Raw genomic sequence first — 24,334 nt, forward strand, 5'->3', positions numbered from 1 at the left:
TGAAATATAATCCTTTTGCGTGAATCTATTCTGTTAAATCATCTGAAATCATGTCATTATTTGTGAAAAGGCTGCAGAGGGCAGTAAATATAATAAGAATTGCATTTCTAAATATTTCTTCCTCAAAAGAATTGAAAGAATCTTTATTGGAACCATTAAGGAAATGTAATCAGAACCAGGGGCCCTAGTGTTTTTGTTTTGTTTAGTTTTTAAATGAATCACACTAAAATCATGTTAATACATATAATTGTATCATCTTGTCTTGTGTCTATACTTTTAAAACCGTAATTATTTTAATGTTTATGGACTGGACCCTTTCACTTCCATTGTAAGTGCCTCACTGTAACATAGATTTTTTAATAAACGAGGGACGAGTTGAAATGAGTTTTTGTAGTAATCAACATTATGTCACAAATGTTGTCGAATGAGCTTAACTTGTATTGAACTTGGAACATTTCTTTAAAGCTAAAAAATAGGAAAGAAATCTGACTGAATAAACTAGTTGACTTGTTTATTGTTTGACGACCATTCCAAGTATTGTGTAAGGTGAGACGGTCAACCCATCTCTCAAACTTTCTCAACTTCTCAACCTCCAGAAGCTTAAATGCATTTTATGTTTAAACAAAGTGGTGTAATATAATTTCCTACAGGGTTGCGACGGTCCAGTTTCGATTTAGTGAGTGAAGAAATTAAATAGTATATTAAAATGAACTCATAATTGTCATTCACCTCTATTATACATGAGCCCCGTTCGATTCATGACTTAAAAGTGGACTCGATTTGAATTCATTGCCTTTTTATTGTCTTGGAATGGGATTGACCTGAGCACTGATGATCCACCGGCCGGCACTGCTCCAATCAGACACATTTATAAGGTGGAATAGTCTTCATTTACAAACCCACACATGCACACAAGTGTGTAAATATTCTTGTGGTGGCTTTCCATTTACATCTAATGTTCTCAATATAAGCCAATTATTACTGGTGTTTGCTAAAGGTATTGGTATTACTGGTATTGCTCAAACTTAGGGTTTGGGATTTAAATGAACCCCTAACCCTGAAGTATTAATCTTGCATTAGATTTTAAATATGACATTGTTTAGCTCCTTCATGAACTTTGTCTTTTGTGAACGTCCCCCACAAGGACATGGTTCTGGTATTGCATTGTTCTTGACAAAAATTAGCAAAACCTACCCATATACGCACAATTTCTGCTTAAATATTCTCTCTTTTAAACACACCTAGACTACCTGCTCCATTTAACTTGATGTCACATGCAGAGGTGACCCAACTGAGCTTAAATGAGGCAGAGACAGGTGCAGCTTCCTGTAAGAGTACAGGTCAATTCCTGTTGATGCTGATGACACAGCAAGGTCACACAGCTCTTTGAACATACAGAGGAGCGTAAAGGGTGACAAAATAAAGACAAAGACACACACATACACACACTATCACACTAGCTATCTAAATCAGTGCCTCTGTAACTGGTATTTAAAGATGAAATGATGCGTCCCGTATTGATTCGGGACCCAATTTGTCCTGTATTTAAGCTGGTCCGATGGCGTCACAGCATTTAACTTTGATATTAGTTGGAAATGTTGCCTACAGTGGGTAAGGGACTGTCTGAAAAGTCCACACATTGTGCTAAAACTGTGGAGGGTGTGGTAAGGGATCACCTGAAAAGTCCACACATTTTGATAAATCGTGCTAAATCTGTGGAGGGTGTGGTAAGGGACCGTCTGAAAAGTCCACACATTTTGCTAAAATGTGCTATAACTGTGGAGGGTGTGGTAAGGGACCGTCTGAAAAGTCCACACATTTTGCTAAAATGTGCGATAACTGTGGAGGGTGTGGTAAGGGACCGTCTGAAAAGTCCACACATTTTGCTAAAATGTGCTATAACTGTGGAGGGTGTGGTAAGGGACCGTCTGAAAAGTCCACACATTTTGCTAAAATGTGCGATAACTGTGGAGGGTGTGGTAAGGGACCGTCTGAAAAGTCCACACATTTTGATAAATTGTGCTACAACTGTGGAGGGTGTGGTAAGGGACCGTCTGAAAAGTCCACACATTTTGCTAAAACATGCTAAAACTGTGGAGGGTGTGGTAAGGGACCATCTGAAAAGTCCACACATTTTGCTAAAACTGTGGAGGGTGTGGTAAGGGACTGTCTGAAAAGTCCACACATTTTGCTAAAACGTGCTAAAACTGTGGAGGGTGTGGTAAGGGACTGTCTGAAAAGTCCACACATTTTGCTAAAACGTGCTAAAACTGTGGAGGGTGTGGTAAGGGACCGTCTGAAAAGTCCACACATTTTGCTAAAATGTGCTAAAATGTGGAGGGTGTGGTAAGGGACCGTCTGAAAAGTCCACACACTTTGCTTAAATGTGCTAAAACTGCAGGATCTGATGGTTCAGAGTACAACTTCTTCGGACTGCCAGAGAGGGCTTACGCCAAAGAGAGACATTACATTTCTGTTTTATAATCATCAAATAAATGTAATCTAAAACTTTACTCAAATCTGCGAGTCTTCCTGATAGAACAGCTTCTACTCTAAACTGCTGCTGAACACTCCACCACTGTACTATAATATTACTGGTGAGTGAAATCTAAAAATGTATCAGCTAGTTGCCAAATATATACATTTTATTCACATGGCGCAAAATTTGGAGTAATTTCCTCTCACTGTAGTGGAGGGATGCGGACAGAGTAAACGATTGAGAGATTTAAGAATCAATATCGGGATCTTTGAAATGAAGATTGCAATGCATCAGAAAATCAATATTTTTACCCACCCCTGGAAACTACACAAATAATGTGATTATGTTAAATTGTGTGTATAAATGAATGTAAACACACTCATTTATGTCTAAAGTGAAAGCAGCAGGACAAAAAATGGATTTCAGACTTGAAGTGTAAATGCAGGTAATAGATGTGCTGCTGTCTAGTATGTCAATAACAATAACAATAAAAGGAGAAAACCCCTTACACTAATACATCAGTAATAATGTATTTTAATCATACAGTGAAGACCGTTAATTTACGTAGTTTTGTATTACATTACTTTTTTTCTACTTGAATACTTCATACTGCTTGATACTTATTTTTATCCGCTTTTCTCCCCAATTTGGCATGCCCAATTCCCACTACTTACTAGGTCCTCATGGTGACGTTTTACTCACCTCAATCCGGGTGGTGGAAATCAAGTCTCAGAGTTGCCTCCGCTTCTACCAAGCCACCCAGGCCCCCCCGCTTAATACTTAATCTTTGTTCTTTTGTATTTATATGCTCTATTGCTTATAAATAGTTACTTTGATCTTACTGAATTACTGGCTGTGTCCTTGTCTTGGAGTTACTTGAGTCCTGTAGTATGCACCAGAGAGCCGGCACTAGGCTTTAATCTCTGCTGGGGCACTTGCAGTTTAGGTGGTGGGGGCACGTTGATCATTTCACCTTCAGAATGGGAGGCAGAGTGCCTTATGATTGTTTTGCTATTAGTCATGGCGGGGTATCACAAGTTTCTGGGGGGGCTTGAGGCAAATCTAGGGGGCCAATGAGCCCTCCTAGACCCCCAAGAACCTCTTTCATTTGTAAGCAAAATAAACATTACAGCCAAAACATACCCAAAATAATATGAATCAAATTGAACTGAAATTGGAATCGAAAGCAAATCTGCAAATCTGTATTGATAGTCAGCCTTAGTGATTTTATACTGTAGCTATGTCAAAACACACAAACATTAACCTAGCTATCTAAACATACCATAGACATCTATTACGGGCATGTCACTTCTTCACAAAAATGTTTTTTTTTTTAACCTTTGAAGACAAGTTTTGTCAGATTTAGGTAACTTATGTAGACAATTTTGTCCCCAATGTAAAGTTAAATAAACTCATTCTACCTCCCATTCACACACATTCTCTCCCACTCTAGCATAAACACACACAGACTTCCTCCCACACAATTACACACACGTTACTTGTAGGTATGCATGTTTACATCCACACCAGGCAAAACACACACACACAGGTTCAGATGGTATACATACATACATACCCTAAGCTATTTTCGTGACACCAGCTCAGATTGCTTATGGCCACACTTCTGGTAGGAATAAGGTCAGATGCTCTGGCTGAGAATATCCAATTGAATTCAGGATCAATGTAGGACTGTAAACATTACACTGGAATGAGTGTGTGTGTGTGTGATCTCAGCATGTTCAATTAACTATCTTGCACCCGGTGGAAAAAGGCTCTTTTATTTCTGAAAAACCTTTCAGGTCACACAAGGTCGTTCCAATCAGTGCTGCCAATTAAAAGTCAAATTACAGGTCGTTGTTTTCAGCCTTCAACTGGAGACAAAAACATTTAGCAATGCATCTGTGATGTCACTGAGAAAATGCATTGAAAATCTGAAATCAAACATTTACATATGCAAGACCAACATGGTCAAAAACAAACTCAGCAAATTAATTACGTTTAGGACTTTTGTCAAATCCCTAACAATATGAATAACAATAACGGTGTGAGCAATATTAAATGCAAAACAGTTGATGCAACACATGCACGCACACGCATTAAACATAACCACCCATTGGGTTCCTGCTCCGTTGTACATGCATCTGATATATCAGGAATAAATTAGCTTTGACTCATGCACACGAGTCAAACAAATGAGTGAGTGAGGAGCCGTGCGGCGGGGTTCCACTACATCTGTCTAATGACCCACTCGATCGTCCTAATCGATCAGGTTTTACACTGATTAATCGGCACAGAAACAACTTTGTTAGTAGTCCACAAGGGTTTGAGGTTAAATGTACAAGCACATATGGGTGTGTTGTTCAAGTGTCCACAAACTTTTCTTTTCACTGTCTTTGTCTCTTGGTGAGTGTTCCATTTACTTGGCTGTCTTTGTTGGTTTGTGTGTGTGTAACTCACCAGTTTGCGTTGACACCATCCACAAATGCCGCACAGAGCCACCAGCCAAACGCCACACACGGTTACCGCCAATGACACCAGCAGCACACTCAAAGAAAAGGAGCCTGGGAAACACACATACACACACACACACACAGTGTTATTATCTGAGTGAAGGGGAAACAGTCTGACATTTATTCTGAAGAGAGAGTTTATGAAGTCTCTGAAGTCCTAAAGATGGATCAATACTTTTCACGATCAGGGAATAAATGTGACTGAAAAACAAAATGAGAAAAAGCAAAATGGGTGAACCAAGCAGAAAAAGACATGTATACAGAGAAAGAGAGATGCCTTAGAAAAGTGTTTTAGACATAAAGTGTACTGCTTTGAGGTAGATTGTGAAAGCCGGTATGTCTCGCACACAGAGCGCTTGATGCAAATTTTGTCATCGGAACATTACACGCGGACTGTCCGCGTGCAGCCAAGTCTTTGTAGATGCGTAGGTGGTCCACAACTATATGGTAACTGGGCTAAAAAGGTATCACAAGCAGTCATAGTGCGAATGCGTCCAACCAATCTGTCAGGGCTCGGTCAAAACAGAATGGCACGCAGAGAAATGACATACACCCTAGCTTTAAGGCTTGAAACATACGCAAACACAGACGCAAATGTCTAGCAAACGCATAGCAAGCGTGCATCATTTAACATACTTAACGTGTATTCTTGCATTATTGTGGCGGTAACAAACTCCAGTACTCAAGGGGGCGGCAGAGTTACCAAATGTCTGTGCCATTGAATCAAATGTGTTGTATATATAGCTAGCTATAAACAGAATGAACTGCGGCCTGTAAAACATTGTTTTGGGGTTTTTTCCCCAGCTGTCTGCGCTCGTTTAGCACCGATTCATTAAAGAAATTCTGCTAAAAAAAATCACTGCTAAACACAATTTGCATGAGTTCATGCGTATGCGGTGATTGCATTCTGATCTGAACTGCGATTCTGAGCGCTGTTTAGCGGAAGATGCCGCAGACCACCGTTATTTCACAAACCCTGTACGGGACTGTACAGCATCACTGTGATCAAAACACCTGAATCATCTTTTAAACATGCCGAAAGTGCACTCGTCTATACCACACATCTGGATTAATGCCAGGTGATAACGCTCTACTCCATCATTTGATCAGTATTTGATGAATTACTGCTGATATGATTGGTTGAAAATGTACACAAACATCTTTTAAATAAAATTAATTTTACCACCTGTTTTCATTTGGCGGTAATTGTGCGATCTAATTTTCAGCAGGCAATTTTTGTGAATGTAGCGCAATCTATAATAAGCCAAATTTACAGAGGAGGCGTGTTTGGCGGAAAGGAATGACAGCTTCATTTAAATACTTAAGATGCAGTGCAATTTCAGTGCTGATTGCACCTGATTAGACTAGATTGCAGGTGGTTAGTAAATAAGATGCTGGTTTTTGCGCTGAAATGTCACGTGCAAAAGTGGCATTACTGTTTAGTGAATTTGCCCAGAAAAATGCCACACTGTCCTTCAGGTGTGTCTTTAGCCCTGTTGTACCCTATGCAGAAACTGAGTTTTCGAAAGTCTCGACTTTCGGTTTACGAAAAACAAATGTTCTAGTATGGATGAGAGGCATAAACAAACAGAAGCAGGTTAGTATGGACATGGCCAATTTTTCAGCATAAGGGCCCGTTCACACCAAACACGTTTGTGTGTCAGTCCACATGGTTTTTCAGTTGTTTATCTATGTGAAAATTAGAAAAATGTCCAGTCAGAACCACTTGTGTAGAGTACGTTTCAGCCTAAGGCCACACCTACACTAATCTGTTTAAATTTGAAGCCTCCATTTTCAGTGTCCTAACGTCATCGTTTTCCAAAGTATGCAGTAATGGAGAGCGCTTTTGAGGAAAACAGCTTTCTAGTGTGGATGACAGGCATAAATGTAGCGAAATTAATGTATTTGTCTTCGCCCAGTTTGGAATGCCCAATTCCTACTACTTAGTAGGTCCTCGTGGTGGCGCGGTTACTCACCTCAATCTGGGTGGCGGAGGACAAGTCTCAGTTGCCTCCACTTCTGAGACCGTCATTCTGCGCATCTTATCACGTGGCTAGCTGTGCATGACACCGCGGAGACTCACAGTATGTGGAAGTTCATGCTACTCTCCGTGATCCACGCACAACTTACCACGCGCCCCATTGAGGACGAGAACCACTAATCTCGACCACAAGGAGGTTGTGACTCTACCCTCCCTAGCAACCGGGCCAATTTGGTTGCTTAGGAGACCTGGCTGGAGTCACTCAGCACACCCTGGATTCGAACTCGCGACTCCAGGGGTGGTAGTCAGCGTCAATACTCGCTAAGCTACCCAGGCCCCTGAAATTAATGCGTTTTTAAATGAAAACGGATTAGTGTGACCTATTTTTTCAGCCAAAGGAGCCGTTCACACCAAACTTGTTTTTGTGTCAGTCTGCACTGTTTTTCAATTGTTTTTCCATGTAAATGCGCTAGATGGACGTCTTGAACCGTTGCGCTGCGTCTCGCAGTTTTTTCAGCATAAAAAAATGCGTTTGGTCTAAACGACCACCAAAACACTCACAATGAACAGCAGATCAATTGTTATAGAGACAACTTTGCGAGAGAGAGAGAGAAACCTGACAATTATGATGAATGGACACATCTGCTGGTGGAGGGAGGAGATGGAGAGATGGATGGATGATTGAAGGGAGGGGAGTACAGAGTGATAAACGCTTATGATTGATCTATCCTGTGAACTTGGGAGACAAAGCATGATGCACTCATCAGTGTGTGTGTATGTGAGTGAGAAACAAGTGTGAATAGATATTGTCCATGCAGAACACTGGCTCTTTAATCAGCTTTTTCAGCACATCTTTGTAAAATAACAGCAGAATTGATGACAGAATTTTCATTTTTGGTTGAACTATCTGTTTCTTTGACTTCAAACACACACACAGAGTTACAAATAAACAAATACACACTTATAAAGACACACACTCTTGAACCTACACACACTGGACTGCCAACAGGAGTGACTCCCTAGTGTTTATTGTGTAAACTCAACAGCTGGGTGCCGAGAGAGACAGACAGATCCCTGCTGTCTGCGGTACGACTGCCTGTCTCTCCACTGAAACAGCTGATTATGACCACAGCAGTCGCCCAGCAGATAAACAAACACTCAAGAAAACAACCTGCATTCACAGAATACAAGACCTGCTCTGGGATCAGACTCCTTGTGTTAACAACAGCCCAAAATGAGTAAGCGTTCAACATATGAGCAGAAATGAGGTCAGAGTGCTCACAACGTGTCGTAACCAGGCGTGATGCAACAAAATGTCAGACGATAAACCACATCGCTTTCGTTTTAAGGTATATTCACACTTACAATTTAAAGGATTATTCCGGGTTCAAAACAAGTTAACCCTTGTGTGACCTTCGGGACATTTTTGTTTTTTCGATCATTTTGGCTGTGTCAATGGCAACGGCATAAATGTTGCCAAAGGTGTGTATTTTGGGGGGAATTTTGATATTTCAACCTCAGTTCCTATAATACATCTATAATACACTGTGTACAAAAAATAGTCACACTCAGGACCTTCAAGCAATATTTGATCCCAGTGCTATTAAAGAATAAAATCATGAATTCTATGATATTACGCTTTCATCCGGAGCCCTGGCTTCAAAATTACATTTTTTAATATTTTCCACCAGATGGCGCCATTTTTCTCATGTTTAGCCTATGGAGCAAATACATGCTTTTTACCTATTTTCTGTTTGCTGTATTATAGAGGCACTTACAATGGAAGTGAGTGGGGGCCAAATCATAAACGTTAAAAAAATACTCTTAAAAATATAGCCACAAGACTTAAACAATATGTGTGTTAACTTGATTTTAGTATGATAAAATCACTTACTAACCTTTTCTGTGTAAAGTTATAGCCAATTATACAACTTTGTTGCCATGCCGACACAATGCCGGTAAACCCGTGACTGTTTATCACACTAAAATAATGTAAAACAGACATTGTTTTACACAAAAATTTTATTAACACATATAATGTTTACGTCATGTGGCTATACTTTTGAAACAGTCTGTATTTGAATGTTTATGGACTGGCCCCATTCACTTTCATTATAAATGTCTAACTGTAAGTGCATTTTTGCTTTTTTAATTTTTTAATTAACAAGGGTCGAGTCAAAAATATTTTCTGTGGTAATCAACATTATGCCCAAATGCTGTCGATTGATCTTAACTTGTATTGAATCCGGAATTTTCCTTTAAATAGTTTGTAAAGACATTCTTACATAAATTGTCACATTGAACTGAATACGATTCACGAAAACATTGTTGTACAAACTACTTATACAAACGTTTATTCTTCTTGTGTTTGCTACTTTTATTAACGCCGGAATTGGAAAAAAAAATAAATAAATTCAAAAGGTCGTTCACAAATGATAAAAATGAGAAATACTTTAAAATTGTAGTTTAAAAAAACGTGTCAAGTTCAGAGTTTCAATGTTGGTTTCAATTTTTTTATTATAGCATTTTCTACAAAAAACATTAATGTCTAAAATTGTCATGTGGTGTAACAATCAAGTAAAAGGTATTAAAATATTTTCCTTGTACCTTGAATACATGCGAGTGTACACAACTTAATCATTAACTTAAAAAAAAGTTTGCAAAAACATTTTTCAAGTTGAGAAATATATATTTTTACCAATATCATGAATTTTTTAAGTCAATATTATCAAGACATTTTCTCAGGGTTTCACAATATAACCTCAACAAAATGTGCCTTTAATAAAAATGTCAAAATATTGCTGTTTAGTGATATGAAAAAATTATATTTGCTTAACTTCTTGAAGGTCTAAAGGGGTCATCTCTGTTTTTATGTTTTGTTTTTGTCACATGACAACAAAATACACCCCATAACTTTGATTTGGTGGACAAAAGGTTTTCAAATATTAATAATATTTTAAAATAAAAGTGTATCACTGCACATCTTTTAATAAATAATAATAAAAGATTATTCTGCACTACTCATGCCAACATTTCAGCTTTTAATGAGACTTTCTCTTTTTTTTACTGTCTCTGGACATTTACATTTACTTGACTTTTTTTTAAGCCCCTAGGAAAAAAAAAATATTGTAATGAATTTGAACTCAAATGTAATTGTATTCTGAATGTATTTTTGATTTTTTTTATATATAATTTATTAGACGTGAACAAAAAAATAAGCATCACATCATTGGTTTGTTGGTCTTAGCTGGTGTCCCAGTCTGACCAGCTGACGAGTAGTACTGCAACTAACGATTATTTTGATAATTGATTAATCTAACGATTATTGGAACGGTTATTTGACTATTCGCCGATTATTGCAATGATTAATCATTAGCTCTTAACCGATTATTCAGCTTGTGCCCGACTTAAGTTTGTATTAAACGTGCTTACTAACAATAAAGAGGACAAAATCATCTTTTAAAAATACTTTTAAATGACATTCACTGAATTAAAAGGGAAAAAATACTTGTTTATTAAATTTAATTCAGTGAAGAAATTCACTGCAAAAAATCCCATTGTTATCAAGAGTTTTTACATTTACATTTACGCATTTGGCAGACGCTTTTATCCAAAGCGACTTACAGTGCACTTATTACAGGGACAATCCCCCTGGAGCAACCTGGAGTTAAGTGCCTTGCTCAAGGACACAATCTTGTTTGTATCATAAATATAAGTGTATTTTGTATATAAGTGTATTTTTTCATTTGGTTATTCTTCTGTGAGTGCAGTAAAGACAAAATATACTTATATTCAAGATCTTTTCTCTAAAAGCAAGTTTAAATATCTTATATTTTCTTTAGATATTTTAAAATATTTGTATTTTTAATATTATATTCAACATTCTCAGATAAATTTGTTTTCTTCTGCAGTAGCTGCTAAAGTAAATGTATGTTATTTTAAAGGAGTTTTAGATATTTATATTGTAAAAAGTCATTTTCATAAAATCATTATTTTGTTGCAGTGTATAATGGGGAGAAGACTCTCTCACCTTTCTGTTCACTTCAATCCATCTTTAACTCACAAAAAAACAAACTCTCTCTAATTAATAAAGCTGCGTATGGACAATTTTCTTCATGATAAGAAATGCACAATGACACATATATTATGATTCAATAAGTCACAAGCCATCACGTTATAATCTAGCTGCATTAAGCGTTGAAGGATGAGCGTCCCGTGACAGAGTGTGCATCAGCCGGGTGTAGTTTCAATCTCTTCCCCTTAGATCGGGACATTCGCACAACTCATAGAAGAGGTGCTGACCGCACAGAGAAATGCCAGTTTCAGAGTTTGTAGTTATTTACATGACCTGCTTCCATATTATTTGAACTGTATTAAAGCTATAATGCATTAAATATAACTGCATTAAAGATGTAACGCCGGGGTGTTTCCTTTAAAGACGCTCGACACGTAAGTTTTGCTTCAGCGGAGCGGCAGCTCCACTTATTCCACAATGAGAGTGCTTCTGTATTCACTTATTTTGTATTTTTGTATAATTCCCTCATATTTTGTGATCTACATCACCTGAAGTTGTGAAAGTTTAGAGTGCATCTGGACTGTGATCTGTGTAATTCTTTCTCTCCTCAGTCAGGCGTGAACTGCAGTGCTGCTCTCACGCATCATCATTAGAGTTTAATGTGATCTCACGTTACGTTAAATGAGCTCAAACGACTAGTCGACAGCAAAAAATGTTGTCGACTTTGTCGATAACATCGACTAATCCTTTCAGCCCTACTGACAAGTGCCCAAATCCATCTAAAACCAGAAAATTAGACCAGCCTGACAAGTGCCTAAAATCTCTGTAAAACCAGCAAACCAGATCAGTCTGACCACCTGACAAGTGTCCAAAACCATCTAAAAACCAGCAAACCAGACGATTTTGACCAGCTGACAAGTGCCACAAAACCCTCTAAAACGAGCAAATGAACCAACCTAACCAGGCTGGGAGACCAGCTTAGACCAGCAAATAAGCTTAGGCTGGTTTATGCCATTTTTTTTCCCAGCAGGGCTGATTAGGACACAGAGTCAGGCAGCGACCTTGGTCTTCATCAAAGAGAGACACAGGGAACTGGATTATGTCACACACACACACACACACACACAGTATTATCAAAGTTTTTTATCAGAGTGTGTGTCAGTCTAATCGCTGCTGACCCTGGGGACCAGAGGAGAGGAAAGGCGGGATGGAGGTACGTCTGCGCCCCTGGCCTCAAGAAAAATACTCGTGATGAAATCTAAACGAAAGAAATCGTCCCTGGTGAAGGACACACATACACACACTCACACACAACTCAAGCCCCATATTTGTTCACCTAAATAGTGCAGTTAGCAGAGCGAGACACAGAGAGAGACAGAAAGAAAAAGATAAGGAGAAGTTTGGTTATTGTTTTCTGTCTGAAGATAACGATGCTCTCAGAGGCCTGCCGTGTGTCCATTTGGCTGCTTTATGTGATTCATATCGGTGATATATTAAGAAGTATTGCAGTAATATTACAGAGACTCCCTAGCCAGTGAATCTGCACCAATGGGGTCACCATATAAATCAATAATATGCTTTACACCCTCTAACCTCCCGAAATAACCAAACTGTAAGTAAGTCTCAAACTGTGCTCACATTTGCCTAGATTCTGAAGTCTGCGAGCAAAAGTAAGAGATTTCAATATAAACTCTGATCTGAGCTATGATTTCCACAGTCATTTTTAAAGCTCAATACTCTTACTGGATGACAACTATCCCATTGAGTCTATTTTTATTTCTCCAAAGGATTTCTAGGCAAAACAATGTTGATACTTAAATTGTAACTGAAAACTTCATCAGGTCTCCGCCAGTGCTATGAAAGAGCAACCTATGAGCAATAAAATTGGCCTTCATATGTGGGTGTGTTTCCTCTTTGGCTCTAAGTTAGATCTAAGTATATTAGCCTTATCAGAAGCACAGGATGATGATTTGAGCTCAAGTGCATTAGTATTACACACACACATCTATTAGTTCCTCTGGTTGACTCTTAATCATTTACTGGCAGTATAGTTTAAGCTCACAACTCACTGCATTAAGGATCTTAATAACAACTCAGGACATGTTCGGAGTGGAATTGCAGCATCCTGCTGATGGGAGTAATTTTTGTCGATGGTAAAATACTTTTTTCTATCCAAGCTTAATATTCAGAGACAACTCAACTCAACTCAAACTTTATTTATAACACAATTTCAACTCTACAAAGTAGGCTAAAGATACAATACATTACATAGTAAAACAAGAGCAGAAAATGACACATTTAAACCATTTATAAAAACATCTAATCAAATGCCAAAGAGAATAAATAAGTCTTAAGACCACTTCTAAACATGTCAAGAGTGCAGGACAATTTAAAGTACAGAGGTAAATCATTCCACAGTCTCGGTGCCGCAACCGAAAAGGCGCAATCGCCTTTACGCTTCAGATGAGAGCTGGGGACAGAGAGTTGAACGAAGAGATCTTTGTGATTGGAAGACACTGATTAAATCCGAGATGTACTCCAGAGCCAGACTATGAACAGCTTTAAAAACAAACAGGAGCACTTTGTATTGATTCTGTATTTTATAGGTAACCAGTGTAATGAGGCTAAAACAGGTGAAATATCGTCCCTTTTCTTTGTGTTTGTCAGAAGCCTCGCAGACAACTGTAAGCAAGACATTTGTAGGTTAATTAATTTCCCTGAAAAGTAGTGGTCAGTCGATATACCCTAACCCTACTCCTAAACCTACCTGTACCTCAACCTCAATAGCAGCAGATGTGAATCTTGTGAGAATTTTACACAATAAATACTTTGTATTTTAATGTTAGTACATTGTAGCGGTTCCCTGTCTACCAATCACTAAGGGCGATTTGAAAGAGCTTGCTAAAAAATGTGATGTCATCCATAGCACGAGGTCAACTCCACCTTACCAAAGTCTTTCTAGTGAGTCAGTCCACTGTCGGGCATCTTTGGAACGCTCTCGGGAGGCTAATTCCAGTCATGCCAGTGCAGCTCCTATCTACTTGAATGGGGAAAGACCGAAATCTCCAAAACGGTTGGTCAAGATTATGATCACAGAACATATTTCAAATCATCAGTAAAATTTGACAACACTGGTATCATAAATGGTGCTTCTTTACCACAGATTATGCTAAAAACGCAATTTTCTCAGATTGTATAGCTAATGCGCATGTGAGTTGATTGACAGGCGATGTCTGTATCTAAAAGGTGATTTCACCTGTAAGGCGGGACTTATCTTATCTTAAGATGTCCTTAGTAAAACTTGCTCTTAGTAGTTTTGTGAATAGGTTTTAAGCAAAAACTCCTAGCTAGGAACTCTTTGGAGAACTCGTGGTGGTAAGATAAAAATCTTTGTGAATACGGGCCCAGGAATGGAATTAATACAAGTGAAAGTTCTCATTTTTGATATCAGTAATTATGTTTGCACTAGTAAAAACGTTAATTCTTGATATAAAAAATTATGTCATTACTTGTGGAAATACACATTCTTGACATCAAAAATGGAATTTCAAGTAGTAAAAAACAATTGCATTTTCATTAATAGAATTTCACAGTGATCTGCCATTCACTCCTATTCAAAACCCAATTAGATATCTATGATCAATAGATATTACTAGCTGAACAAGTTCCACTTTCACATATCAGCTGTGCATTTCTTACTAGTAAAAATTATCGTTTTCAAATCAATAATGACATTATTACTTGTACAAATATCCATTCCTGATATCAACAGTTAAATTACAACTTGTGCAAATGCTATTTTTTCTCCCCTTTTTCTCCCTAATTTGGAATGCCCAATTCCCAATGTGCTTTTAAGTCCTCGTGGTCGCGTAGTGATTCGCTTCAGTCCGGACAAGTCCCAGTTGCCTCCATGTCTGAGACTGTCAACCCGCGCATCTTATCACGTGGCTTGTTGAGCACGTTGCCACGGAGACATAGCGCATGTGGAGGCTTCACGCCATCCACCGCGACATCCACACTCAACTCACCACGTGCCCCACCGAGAACGAACCACATTATAGGGACCATGAGGATGTTACCCCATGTGACTCTACCCTCTCTAGCAACCGGGCCAATTTGGTTGCTTAGGAGACCTGGCTGGAGTCACTCAGCATGAAAATGCTAATTTTTGAGATCCGTAAATGTATTTCAACACGAACAGATTTGGTATTTCAGAAATAAATAAATTGAAGAGTGATTAAAGATATCTTAAAAGGCCTTATTACTAGTTACAATGACATTACAGATATCTGAAATTAACATTGCCACAAAACCAAATTACAGATATAAAAAAAATAGCACTTTCACTAGTAGTAATTCCATTCCTGATATCAAGAATTAGTGTTTTAACTAGTGAAATCTGAACTGTCCATATCAATACTTCACATTCTGCAAATTATTAAATGTCAAAAGGGCTTGTGATAGTATCAGAAATGGTGTGGGATGAGTTACACGTCAAAATGTTATATATTATATATGTTTTAAGGTTAGGAGTTGCCTAAGTATGAGCAATAGTAAAAGTGATGCTTGGCGAATGAAAGAAAGCATTCATACTCTTTACACCACCTGTATTTCAGCGCCTTCACAAACACCACTGGCTTTCATTATTACATTTGCCCATTGTCATTCTTTTACCATGTTTAATAGCATCATCTGATGCACAAATCACCGTGGCGACCCACTGAGCTGGAACGCTGGACTTGTGCTCTGGGGTTAGTGAGCGGTCCAGAGTTTTGCTCCAGGATGAAAACAAATGCAATTCTTGTGCATGTGAGCGAGCTGGCAGAGCCAGAGAGTTACGTAACCATATGCTGAATCTCTGTCCACTTAGATGCAATCTTCTTTAATAGTTATGAATGGATATAATCTTAAATTAAGACACATAAATCAAATAATTAGGCCCCTGCTGCAGGCTTACTGGAATGTTAATTAATTCTAAGATGACTGCTTTCTTAACGCCTCTTCTTTAATTTTGCCCTTTAAAACTTATTTCCTCTTGTGGCCATTCTGGACTGTGATATCTGCTTGGTTCTTTTGGCTTGTTGTCATGGATACAGTAATTTAATATTTTCTTCGGCAAGTCACATGACCCTAACACACTGTTATAGTACCAGCATTTTGACAGATGGCTAAAATGTGGGGTGTATGTGTGTGTATGTGAGAGAGAAATAGAAAGGAGGAAATGGAATCCTGACAAAAACTGATGATGTTATACAAACTGACCCGATTTCCTCCAAGACATCCTCCATTCAGAGTGATTATTAAACAGATTTATCCAAAAGAGGAACTCTGGGTTAACATGTTATATCAGGCATAGAGTTCTGTTTTCAGTTCTGTAAAAATCTTAGGGGTGAAATTTACCTTGATCTTTTGAAAAAGGAGTTCAGTGTACTGTATACAACAAACTGTAACTTTCAGAACTCAAAACTTCCTCCAAAGTCCAAAAAGAGCATTTATCTAGTAATGCTGCAAAAATTTACGAATGCAAAAATACGGTTCTTTTTAGTGAATCGTAAATACACAGTGTAGTCTGATTCCCAAACAAATAACTTTTATGATCTAATTTCTTTGAATCTACAGCGTGAAACATACAGCACAACAAGCGTGATTCGATTCCGGAACAAATTACTCTTATGAGCTTAGTGAATCATAAACACAGCACGACCATTCCTAAACGAATGACACTTATGATCTGGTTTCTTTGAATCTACAGCGTGAACATACACCCCAACCAGTGTAGTCCCATTCCTGAACAAATGACTATTTTGAGCCGGTTCTTTTTAGTGAATCAAAAACATACAGTGTGACCAGTGCAGTCTGATTCCTGAACAAATGACTCTTATGATTTGGTTCATTCGAATCTACAGCGTGACCAGTGTAGTCCGATTCCTGAACAAATGACTCTTATGAATTGGGTCATTCGAATCTACAGCACGACCAGTGTAGTCCAATTCCTGAACAAATGACTATTTTAAGCCGGTTCTTTTTAGTGAATCAAAAACATACAGTGTGACCAGTGCAGTCCAATTCCTGAACAAAAGACTCTTATGAATTGGTTCATTCAAATCTACAGCGCAAAACATACAGCGTGACCAGTGTAGACCGATTCCTGAACAAAAGACTCTTATGATTTGGTTCATTCAAATCTACAGCACGGCCAGTGTAGTCCGATTCCTGAACAAATGACTCTTATGAATTGGTTCATTCGAATCTACAGCTTGACCAGTGTACTCCGATTCCTGAACAAATGACTCTTATGAATTGGGTCATTCGAATCTACAGCGTGACCAGTGTACTCCGATTCCTGAACAAATGACTCTTATGAATTGGTTCATTCGAATCTACAGCGTGACCAGTGCAGTCCGATTCCTGAACAAAAGACTCTTATGATTTGGTTCATTCGAATCTACAGCACGGCCAGTGTAGTCCGATTCCTGAACAAATGACTCTTATGAATTGGTTCATTCGAATCTACAGCTTGACCAGTGTACTCCGATTCCTGAACAAATGACTCTTATGAATTGGGTCATTCGAATCTACAGCGTGACCAGTGTACTCCGATTCCTGAACAAATGACTCTTATGAATTGGGTCATTCGAATCTACAGCGTGACCAGTGTACTCCGATTCCTGAACAAATGACTCTTATGAATTGGTTCATTTGAATCTACAGCGTGACCAGTGCAGTCCGATTCCTGAACAAAAGACTCTTATGATTTGGTTCATTCAAATCTACAGCGCGAAACATACAGCACGACTAGTGTAGTCCGATTCCTGAATGAATCACTCTTATTAGCTGTTTTTGTTTTTATGAATCAAAACGCACACAGCGCAACCAGTGTAGTCCGATTCCTGAATGATGGATTCTTATGATCTGATTCATTCGAATCTACAGCATGAAACATTCAGCGTGGCCAGTAAAGTCCATTTCCTGAACGAATTACTCTTATTAGCCAGTTCTTTTAATGAATCAAACACACATACATAGCGCGAACAGTGTAGTCTGATTCCTGCATGAATGTCTCTAAAGAGCCGGTTATTTTTAGTGAATCAAACACATTGTGCAACCAGTGTAGTCCGATTCCTATACAAATGACTTTATGAGCTGGCTATTTTTAATCTACATCACAGGTCTAAACGGGGTCTAAAACGTTTTGTGATCGTATCACAAAAACCACATACGAATGTGGTCAAAAACGCATGTGACCAGATCGCATTTGAGGTGTAAACGCTAATCTGTTCTGTATACGTCCTGGCAGCAGTGAAGTGCCACTCCTCACCTGTCAATCAACCGCTGCGCTAAAACAAGATTTAAACTTTATGAGCGACTTTAAAAGGAAATAACCGTCCGATCGGAACATTTAAAAAAAGCTGATACATACACAATCACGTGAGCTTCACGAATCTTCAGTATGTCTGACATCAACACAGATGACAAGCATGAACAGTTGAAGCTTCTTTATTACAGGTAATCCACTAAAATAACGGATAATTCTGCTTGACATGTTGCGTTTGTGCTTAGATTAAATTTCAACCGCATCTGGGAGAAACAGAGCGCCGTTTTGTTCCGTGCTTTGTCTTTTCTGACTTTGTTGCGCTTTAATATCATGCAGTAACACACTGACATAGTGACTGATGTATGTCGTCATGAAACAGAGTCCTTCCCCTCCAAATCCAAACACAAGTGATCACAGGAGACAGGCATTTAGAGACCAGGTGTAAACAGCGATGTGTCTCACCTGACCACATGTGATCAGATAACCCGAGATGCATCTTAATACCAGGAGGAAACGGGGCGTAACTTTCCCACTCTCATCTGGTGTTTCGGAATAACAGTATCCATCCTACTTTCTCCTTATTACCTCACTGTGACTGGGCAGGCCAAGTTTCTGAATAACGAATAGGCGTAATTGACAATGAAACGTTAATTTATTGATTAATGTGAGTGATGTCGCAACCATAAGGATTTCTGATTGGCCGTTTCTACAGCTTAATTTCAATAAAAGCTCTTATTCTCTCAAAGTTACAGAAAGGTTTAATAGTACATCAAGCTTTTTTATTTTTAAAAGATCAAGGAAAATATATAAATCCTCCTTATGACCCCTTAAAACTGGTCCTGGATAAGTGAGTTAACCTGAAAGATCTCAATGTATTCCTCTACATCTTTTCTCCGTCCATATGTGAGGACAGTGGTGATGGGTCATGTGGGTGTGTCATTGATTCTTTCTTCTGCTTCCGTGAGCTCTAATAGAGGAACAAATGTTTAATAGCAGCAACACATACACACATATACACACATACACACATACAGTGTGCTTTGGTGTAGATAAAAAGCTTTAGCCTCAGCCTAAAGAGAGATTTATATTGCATGACCTGAGAAACTGAAAACCTCTGTCTCTTTCTCCTTCCCTTCTCAGTGAAAATGTCAACTGGGGCTTAAAGCTCATTTCGCGAGATGATCAGACAATTAAACTGAAACAATCAAGCACGTCAGCACAGACAAAAGGCGCTAACTGCCTCTCTCTTTCTGGATCTTCTCTAATATGTCACACTTTTCAAAAGCTCTCATTATATGATTTTGTGCATCTGCTGATCAGTGCTGGTGAAGCTAATTATCAAACATATAATTTAAAATAGTTAATCTGCACCACTTTTCTGGCACAAAAACTATGAGAATCTCACTTAGGGTGACAGAGTAAAATTCAAACACACATTTACACATATTTTGTGCGTTCCAGATCAGATTACACCTAGTCGAGCGCGTTGCCTCTCAAAGTATATTCTTTTAACTGCGAGCAAATATGAACGAGTTCGACGCATGCGCACAACAACTGCTTTGCGATACTCTTTTAGTACAATCAGCGGCAGGCGCATATGCCGAAGATGCGCACAGACAAGGACTGGTGCCAGAGTACTACCTCAGACTCAAGCTTAATAAAACAGCGATACCACAGTATTTTTCATTCATTACAGTTGTATTTACGGTAGTAATATTTCCAGATAGCAGTGCTTTTTGGCTGAACTCGGTGATGAAGCGGCTCAGACTAAAGCCCAGATAGGGGTTGTTCAAACAGATGGGGCCAACAGAATCTAACAGGACGTGAAGATCTCGAGACGCACATTTCAAAATTGAAATTCTTTCCTGACAAAAGAAATAAATACAATTAAAAACCCATTGCTTAATCTGAGAAATGCTGAAAAGATAAAATGCAATGGTCAAAGACCTCCATTTAAGGGGCTGTTCTCACCGAACAGCCAGTTTACCATTTGTTTTTCTATGTTAACTCACGCTAGACGAACGTCTTTGATTGTTTGGCCGTGTTTTGTTCGGTTATTCAGCATCTCGCGCAGGAGTGCTTTTTTAGATGCCGTGTCAAGTGTCAAGGCCTTCTTCAACCTTTAAAACTTGTCTCGAGACACCTGCTTTATGTTAAACTGTATTAGTTGAGCTGCGTTTAGCATTTTTTAGTGAAAAAATGCAACCGGTCTGGAATCATCGTCAGTGCTTGGCACACATCCAAAATTCAAAATGCACAGTTTAAGCATTCGAAAGTGTGTTTTTTGTCTTAAATTCAACAAATATCGAATTTTTGATTTGACAGCCCTAGTATTTTCCCTCTGAATCGATTACCACATCTCGCAGTTACAACCGAGTCCACAGGGGGGTGCTGTGGATGTATGTCATTGAGGTGTTGGATGAGACATCTATGCTTTTGAAAGCAAAGCCAAGTGCGGCAATACTTGTAATATTTGGATTCTAATTTATTTATTTATTTATTTTTCTCCCCAATATGGCATGCCCAATTCCCACTGCTTACTAGGTCCTTGTGATGGCGCGGTTACTCACCTCAATCTGGGTGGCGGAGGACAAGTCTCAGTTGCCTCCGCTTCTGAGACAGTCAATTCGCACATCTTATCACGTGGCTCGTTGTGCATGACACTGCGGAGACTCACAGCATGTGGAGACTCATGCTACTCTCTGCGATCCACGCACAACTTACCACATGCCCCATTGAGAGCAAGAACCACTAATCGCGACCACGAGGAGGTTACCCCATGTGACTCTACACTCCCTAGCAACCGGGCCAATTTGGTTGCTTAGGAGGCCTGGCTGGAGTCACTCAGCATGCCCTGGATTCGAACTCGCGACTCCAGGGGTGGTAGTCAGTGTCAATACTCGCTGAGCTACCCAGGCCCCCGATATTTGGATTCTTAATAAATTATACTCAGTTGGTATTCGCTTTTAGTTGGGTCCCTGTATGTTCACAATCACTGGATTGAGGTTAGTGACACTGTATTTTTAAAAGATATTCAGTTCTATTTTCTGCATTAATAGAAAGTAAGCTATATATCCACAAGCGTAACTTTATAATCTACTTTGTTTTCTTTGTTATGTCTGTGAAATAGTGTGCATGTATTATCTGTACTATCCTGCACTCAGTACTTTTTGTTATTTTTCTTTTTTTCTCTGTACAAGCATTCATTTTTTTATATTTTTTTCATCCGTTTTTTTAATGAGGTATATTTTTAGATACACCCCCCCCCCAAAAAAAATAAACAAACTGTGATTGGTCACTTTACATGTCAGTCAGACGACTCTTCCTTTCTAAGTGGGCGGTTCTTGGCCAGAATAGAATAGGATGTAATACGGACCAGAACTTTTGCCGTTAAGTCAAACGTCTGACTACATGAGACTAACTCATTCCCAGTGTCCATCCATTTATACCTTTCCTCACTCTTCCTCTCAGCGCAGTATTCTATTCATTTAACAATTTGCTGTAATCTACTTCTGTAATTCCTGTCTCGCTCCAGCGTCCCCTGATAAAGCCATAAAGATGGAAGACAACAGATAAACAACTGCAGCCCACTCTCCTGCCCCGTGGGGATGAGTGGAGTGACAGAGCACAAGGAGAGAAAAGAGATGGAAACAGAAAGAGCGATAAGGAAGTTCAACGGGACGATAAAGCATGGCGGTAATTCTATTTAGGAATGATTCATAGAGCAGGCAAACAAACATAAATGTGTTTTCTCAACTGATCCTGCACTTTTAGAGTGGACACGTGGACCTGCAGAGTCAGTCATATGGCAAGCACATGTAGTCATCTTCACAATCTTAACAAGAAACAGTCCGTCTCTCTGACATCATTATCTAGGCTGATCTCAATCACAACTACCCCTTTCCATATTGTCCTTATTTAACTAAATAAGAAAACAGAATTATGCCAGAATTAATTAAAACGCTGAGGTCTCGCCTGGAAGTTTAATTGAAGTGTTTGAGATTTAATAAAAATGTAGAACCTCAATATTTGCTTGTCAGTTCTATGATCAGAACTCATTTAATTAATGTCCTGAAGATACTGGCACAGTGGTCAGGTACACACTGCAAAATGTTGGGAGTGACGACCACATTTAAAGTCACCATATCAAAATTGTGGCTTTTAGTCAATCTGTCTATCTTTGAGGTCATCGATAAGCTAGTGTACTAAAAGTTGACAAAACACATTTTTAAGCAGATACCTCCTGTATTCCCTGTACACACATGACTGTGTGGCAATACATAGCTCCAATGCCTTCATTAAGTTTGCTGATGATACGACGGTGGTAGGTCTGATTACTGACAATGATGAAACAGCCTACAGAGAGGAGGTGCACACTCTGACACACTGGTGTCAGGAGCACAACCTCTCCCTCAACGTCAGTAAGACAAAGGAGCTTGTGGTGGACTTCAGGAGAAGAGATAGAGAACACAGTCCCATCACCATCAATGGAGCACCAGTGGAGAGAGTCAACAGCTTCAAGTTCCTGGGTGTCCACATCACTGAGGAACTCACATGGTCCGTCCACACTGAAGTCGTTGTGAAGAAGGCTCATCAGCGCCTCTTCTTCCTGAGACGGCTGAGGAAGTTTGGAATGAACCGCCACATCCTCACACGGTTCTACACCTGCACTGTGGAGAGCATCCTGACTGGCTGTATCTCCGCCTGGTATGGCAATAGCACCGCTCACAACCGCAAAGCACTGCAAAGGGTGGTGCGAACTGCCAGACACATCATCGGAGGTGAGCTTCCCTCCCTCCAGGACATATATACCAGGCGGTGTGTGAAAAAAGCTCGGAGGATCAGAGACTCCCAAGCCATGGGCTGTTCTCACTGCTGCCATCAGGCAGGCGGTATCGCAGCATCAGGACACGCACCAGCCGACTTCATGACAGCTTCTTCCCCCAAGCAATCAGACTTCTGAACTCTTGATCTCCCACGATCAAAATACATCAGCCCTGCACTTTATTACTCTTACTATTATATCTCACACCGGACTATTATAAATTATATTATTATTATTATATTATGTTCTCTCTTAACAACTGACTATCAACCAACAGCCTGAATGTCAATACAGTACAATACTGTACATTCTATATATATATATATATATACTTTTTTATTGTATTGTGTGTATTGTATACTGTACAGTGTATGTTATTATTTGTGTATTGTGTTGTGTGTAATTATGTGTATATTAGATTTTAATTGTGTTGTAAATCTGATGTTTATTGTAAATTGGTATATGTCTCATCACTGTCACGACTGCTATGTTGCTCGGAACTTCACCCAAGAATTTCACATACTATTGCACTTGTGTATATGGTTGTGTGACAATAAAAGTGATTTGATTTGATTTGATTTGAGATGTACACATTGAAAATTCAATGTCCTGGAAAATGGACCAAAAAATTAATGAAAATTGTATAAAATTGGTATGTCCCGCCATAATGAAAACCATCGCAACTTAGCCAGATCTCCTAAAAATTCTGTGACAGTGGCGACATTTTTGCAAAATGATATTATGCGGTTCATTAAATGTCTCGAGGTAAAATGTCCACTGTGTGGCGCTAAAAGCTAGTAAACTTTTCACCCAAACGGATGAGGTTTTTAGGGCTAATGCTCTATTGAGTTTTAAATCAACAAAACCGACCTCCCTACCCTAAACCTTAAACCTAAACCTAACCAATAGTGTCATAAAAAGCAAATGTGAGATGATAAATGCAATTGCTGAAGCATCCACATCATTTTGTGGTGCTTTTATGACACTTTCAGCTCACATGTCGACTCGTTTGTTGAGCTAATGCATCACTTGAGCTAACACACAATTTAATCACGCTTGAAAAAGCATGTAAATGTAGTTGGTTATGTAATGCAAATGATAAAATAAGTCATGCGCTATAGTGAAAGTGAAAGAGGAACGGGGTGAAAAGAACGTTTATAAAGTGATAATCTGCCATTTTATACGTGATTTGTGTGAAAGGTCATTGTT

The 24,334-nt window shown here is 38.9% G+C and overlaps 1 protein-coding gene across 1 annotated transcript in view; it reads right to left on the reverse strand.

Annotated features, from left to right (window-relative positions):
• Nucleotides 1-24,334, reverse strand: part of syt7a (synaptotagmin VIIa) — a 144,293-nt gene that overhangs the window by 70,665 nt on the left and 49,294 nt on the right. The window contains exon 2 of the mRNA XM_051689313.1: nucleotides 4,937-5,040. Coding sequence (XP_051545273.1) covers nucleotides 4,937-5,040 — 104 coding nt within the window. The remainder of the gene's footprint in view (nucleotides 1-4,936; nucleotides 5,041-24,334) is intronic.

This window comes from Myxocyprinus asiaticus, chromosome 46, assembly GCF_019703515.2.
Source record: "Myxocyprinus asiaticus isolate MX2 ecotype Aquarium Trade chromosome 46, UBuf_Myxa_2, whole genome shotgun sequence".
NCBI classification, from domain to species: Eukaryota; Metazoa; Chordata; class Actinopteri; order Cypriniformes; family Catostomidae; genus Myxocyprinus; species Myxocyprinus asiaticus.